At 50.8% G+C, this 5,268-nt stretch overlaps 1 protein-coding gene across 3 annotated transcripts in view; it reads right to left on the bottom strand.

Annotated features, from left to right (window-relative positions):
- PVALB (parvalbumin) overlaps positions 1-4,263 on the bottom strand; it is a 12,189-nt gene extending 7,926 nt beyond the window's left edge. The window contains exons 1-2 of one of the 3 annotated variants that reach the window (XM_009580977.1): positions 4,201-4,263; positions 437-504 (exon numbers count right to left, since the gene is read on the bottom strand). In XM_009580977.1, the coding sequence (XP_009579272.1) occupies positions 437-497 (61 nt within the window). In that variant the 5' untranslated portion in view covers positions 498-504; positions 4,201-4,263. Of the gene's footprint in view, positions 1-436; positions 505-605; positions 882-4,200 lie in introns of those variants that run through there. The other 2 variants (XM_009580980.1, XM_009580978.1) reach the window with 2 other exon arrangements.
- Positions 4,264-5,268: the final 1,005 nt, after the last annotated feature.

Raw genomic sequence — 5,268 nt, 5'->3', positions numbered from 1 at the left:
CTTATCTCCTTGAAATGAGAAAAAGCGGTTCTGCAATACCTGAACCTGAATTTCGGGGGTGAGTGGGAAGCTGCCGACATCCACGGCTGACTTCCCTATCCCACAAGATATAATCCACCCTGCTTCGCCGAGGGTTTTGTTCTCTTTGAAAGTATCCTCTCGGTAGAAGCAAAGTCTGTCCGCAGTTACTGCTTGCCTTCCTTTAAAACAAGTATTTCATCTCTGTAATGTGCAGGGCAACTTTGCTGAGGATGCAGCCCTGCACTTGATAAACCTGTCAGGCTTTCACTGCACTTCTGAAAACACATCCTCATTTGATATTTTGTCTAGCCGGATTCTCTAGTCTTCTCCGAGCTTAAATAAATGTGCTGCTATCCTAAGCTGAAGAGACAAAAGGGGGGAAAAGAGGAGGGGAGAAAAAAAAAAAAGCACTCACCTGAAAAGGCTCCCACAGCCTTCTTGATATCCTCAGCGCTGAGCACGTCAGTCATAGCCATCCTGCAACTGTTTGAACAGGGAAGCAAGTGCGAAAAGATTAAAAAGTGCTTTTCTCATCATTTCTGCTCATATGACCAAAGCTGCAGTGCTGTGTGGGGATGGCACACCGGGAAAGGCTGGAGCCCTGCCAGCTATACAGCTCTGCGTGGATGAGTGCCACGGGCTGTCGCTCTCCAGTTTGCAGAGCACCAAGTCGTTCACAGACGCGAGGGTTCGGCTAAAGAGAGGGGACGGGGATGCCTTTGCGGGGACCGGGGTGGGAGAGGACGTGAGTGAGGGTCGCTCCCTGGGAGGCTGGAGCCTAAGCCTTACTGGAGCAGTGCCAGAGTCTGTCGCGATACCGGCTGGAGAAAGAGTTGTGCCAAGGTCAAGTTCCCGGGTGCGGTGGAAGAGCTAGTGGTGCAGAGCAGAGCCTTTTCCTTTAGTAAGTCAGGACGAGCTCTACCACTTATATTCGGTGATGAGTAGGAAGCAGCAGCATATGCCAAGCTTCAAGCTGCTCCTGAGGTCGGGAAGCAAACGTAATGTAGCTTTTGAACATTTGCCTTATCGTTCGAACACTTTAAACATCTCCCCCTTCTCCCCTCCCCTTCACACGCATATTCCTTTTAGACCTCGTTTCTTTGGGGCCAGTCCATATTAAGCATCATCCTCGCTGAATGAATTATCACATCCCTGCGAATCCTACAGATCCCGTTTGTAATGCACAATATGCTGCGGAATCTTCCGCGATATGATATGGTGAAACGAGATGCGAGGTGACAACATGCTCGTGCGGAGCTCCTGTGCAGTGGTGGGCTTCTCAGGCGGGACCGGGCACTTCTCGACATCGTCAGAAAAAGATTTAGGAATTGTAATGTGTTTTCTAGGTGTGTTGGTTTTTTTTTTTTTTTTCCTCCGAGAAACTGCCCATATGGCAAGTAGTCCAACGCGTTCTCAGAGTTTGGGCGGGAGCCATTAGGTTGAGACAGCCAAGGGTAGGGCCCGGTAGTAGGGCAGATCTCTGCAGGAGTATTGGCACCTCCGCGCCAGGAAGGACGGGGGAGGGCAGAGCGGTGGCGGCGAGACCCCCGCGCTGCGGTCGGCGGGCACAGCCCGATCCCGCGGACGCCATTGCACCCTCGTCCTGAACGGGACCGCGAGAGAGCGGCCTTAAAAACGGGGCGGCTGCTGCAAAAACTCGGGTGGCTCTGCCAGTAATCCCTCGGCGCTTTTAGAAGTACGAGCCCCCACCCTTTCCTCCGCGGCCCAAGTTGGGCTGTAACGGGTGAGTCATTAGCACGCCACTGAGCGCAGAAGGACGGAGGAGGAGGTGGCATTGGGGTCCCCCTTTTTTTTTTTCCTTTTCTTTTTTAAACAGCGACTCTTTCATGTGGGAGGGACTGTCGTTTTTCTCTCATTGGAACTTTTTCCCCCGTTTCCGTGTATTTCCTGAGGTACAAGAGAGGCTTAGTTTTCTCCAAGGACAAACACGGAGACGGATGGGGGAGCCGAGTCCCTCTCCCTAGGCTGAACGCACCTTTCCCTGATGTACAGAGGAGCTGTGCGCGGGGATGCTGCCCCGAGATAGACTGCAGCCCCGCAGAAGGGCTCCGCGCACCTTCCCGCGGGGGTGGCTCTCGCTCAGCTGCCCCCGTTGTTTGGGAGCCGGGAGGTGAAAGGGTGCAGCGAAGACAGTACTCGGGTCTCTCGCCTATTCGGGTCTCTCGCTTTAGCGGAGTTCAGCCTGGAGAACAGAGTTGAAAAAGCCTTGTGTAGCACAGGTTAAAACCCAGTCATTAGTCTGTTTTACGCTTAGGTTAAATGTAGACCCATCAAGCTACAGCCATTTACAAGAGAAATCGATGTGCATGATCTTCTGTAATTGGCGTCCGTAACTGGCGGAAGAGAGAGGAGCCCCTTCGTGTCGCCAGCGCGGACGCCTCCGGCCTGGCAGGACGTCGCCGCCCGCTTCCCTGCTTCGCTCAGTCCAGCATCGGTGCGGTCTGGAAAGGAGCTGGGCCTCGTTCTCCACGGTTTCTTTTCTTTCTTACGAACCTTTTGCAAACCCGTTGCTGAGGTTTCCTCGTTCTTGGAGCCACAGAGCCTCCTTTCAGGTCCCTACAAACAGGATCGCTCCCGACCATCCGCCGGTGAAGATGCTCTCGTTGCAGATGACTCGTGTTTCGGTGTCAGCCCCGCTCTGCTGACACAGCAGGGCGCGCTTGGAGGCTGCCCTCGCAAGTAACTCAAGTCGGTAGCTGGCGGAGGCGATGCGCAGCGCTGCCTGCTGCGCCTGCTGCGCTGGCAGACGCCGATCAGGTTAACCAGCCTCATGCCAAGCGAAACGGCCGGAGGCGCGCAGCTACCCGGCATCTGAGGCGCGTTCCGTGCCCGTGCCCTGGGGACGGGAGCCCGGCAACTCCCTCCGCATCCCTAAGGATGCGCGAACCGCCCCGCTTTCCCTCGTCATCGGATCCGTCAGGCCGCCACGGCCTAATCATGCTGTGAAGGTGAAAAGTGAGAGGTGCCAGAAAAATGAGGCTTCAGATCAGGTGGAGCCGTCTGTACAGCGTAAATAACATTTCCCCCAGCTTCCCGTCCCCCGTGGAGAAGTCGGGAGGCCGTACCGTCCACGGCCAGAGAAGTGGAAGCAGCGACATACAGATTTATCAAGCAGACAGTTGGGGATCTCACATGGAGGGGTGGCTGAGGCCCGTCTCTAATCTCAGCAGTGCATCCGTTTTAATGACAGCTAGCAAACTTCTAGAAGCTTTTTAACCACCAAGCTTTAGTCAAAACTGTTATGTTATTCTAATATAAAAGGCGTTTCACGAATTGGCAGTTTCACACTCGACCCTTCACCTTTTCCTCATCATCCCTGCGAGATGAATGACGCGTTTTTCTTTATTTCTGAGATTTTGCCAATTTTCCTGCCCGAACTATTTGCAAAATCCACACCGTGGATTTCCAAGTTGTCTGCACCGTCTGCACAGTTGTCTGCATCTATGCTTTCGTATAGATCAACTCCCCCTTCCACCAGCGCCAGAATGATGATATTCTTACTAAGTAAACGATCAAGTAAATTAAGTAGAAATCAACCCGCCCTTGTCAAAAGCAAACAATTCAGGGAGAATTTAATGAACGGCAAGAAGCCCCCACGCCAAAAGGTGAAGCAGAAAGCCGGGAGTTCTTTGCAAAAAGGGTGACACATTTCCTTTATCTTCCTAACGACGACACCAGGGAGAGTAACTTCATCCCATCGCTTACGATCGTCTCTGCTTAAAGAGAGATTTCATTTCTGCGACGTGTTTTGGAGTGTTTTTTTGCCTTTGGTTCACGACTGAGCATTTCGGTTAATTCTGTTCAGAGAGTCCTCGCTCGCGTTCTCGTTCACTTTCTCCCCTCCCCTGCCCTGTTATTTCCATTTTCTCACTTTCTCCCCTCCTTTTCTCCTCATTCCCCCTCAGTGCGTTCACCTATTTCCTCCTTTTAATGTCCCTTTCTTCTCGTTTTCAGTCTTATCTGCGGGAAGCCATTCCCAAGTGTTTGGAAGATTTGCACCTCTTTGTCTCTGGGCTTTTGTTTGTGGGAGGGCGGATAGGGTCGGAGTGATGGAAGATATCCTTATCTGCTTCCCTTCGGGCGAAGGTCCTGGGTTCCTGCCGGGAGCGGGCGGATCCACGTTTGCTGTGGAAGTTGGAACATTTTCTTGCTACTTACCTTTTGGATCTCTCCTAAGCACGCTTGAAAAGGGTGTTAGAAACGGAGGTGGTCAAAGAGAGGTGGAACGCGGGGTAGGAACCCCACTTATATAATCTCTCGTGCTCTTTCTATTTTTGGCAGGTGATACCCACTCCTCACGGGTATCAGATATTCAGGGATTTTGCTGGCGGTGTCACATTTATCTTTCCCTTAACTAATCAAGGAACACTATTAATAATCCTTGGCACTCACCTTCCCCTGGCTGTGCAAACCTATTACCTCGGCAAACTGACGGTCCGCTTGAAACTTTATTGTTAAGGGTAGAGGCAGGCGGTATGAAACAGCTATCCGGGGGCAAACAGGCACTTCATCTTCCATCAGAGGGAGCAGGTGGCGTCGGGGAGATCTGTCACGATGAATTCAGTTCAGAGGTGGGACTCTGCTCAGAAGGAAGGGAATAGGAAGATGCAACCTTCTCATCAGAGTGATTGAAAGCGAAGACTTATGCTCAGGAGTTTGACCTTTTCTCTCTCTAGTCCCGACAGATACTACTCGAAACAAGACAGAACGGCCCTAAAGTGCCTCCCACAACATTCAGCTTTACCTCTTGGCCTTGAAGGAAGGCAGAAATAATTTTTCCTGCAGGCAACAGCAAACTCAGTTGTGTAATTCTGGTTGCTCTACTTACAGGGGGATCCAAAATCTTCATTTTGGGCCCCACTGGGCAAGGTGCTGTAGAAGTCTAAAAAATTTACAACCTGAGCTTTCTTAGGAGAAGTGGAGCATTGTAAATGAAGAGATACTGTATATACAGTCATAATACATTGACTGTAACCTTTTCAGCATATAAATTCTATTTATGCTGAGTTGCTCATTCCAGGGAAAGACACCTTTGAAGACACCTCTATTTTTACTCTGTCAAGCAATAACACCAACAATAAAAATGCCATTGAGACCTATTTGCCATTCTGTAATCCAGCTGGGGACACTTTTCCTGATATTTAATGTTTTTCTGGCAAGGGGAAACATTTTATGAAGGACTATGAATCACATTTATCTGGAGTATACTTGTGAGTGAAAAAAAAA

The sequence above is a fragment of the Fulmarus glacialis genome, unplaced genomic scaffold (genome assembly GCF_000690835.1).
Source record: "Fulmarus glacialis isolate BGI_N327 unplaced genomic scaffold, ASM69083v1 scaffold3877, whole genome shotgun sequence".
Lineage (NCBI taxonomy): Eukaryota > Metazoa > Chordata > Aves > Procellariiformes > Procellariidae > Fulmarus > Fulmarus glacialis.
Note: the sequence above shows the minus strand (reverse complement) of the source record. Positions and strands in the feature narration are given on the sequence as shown.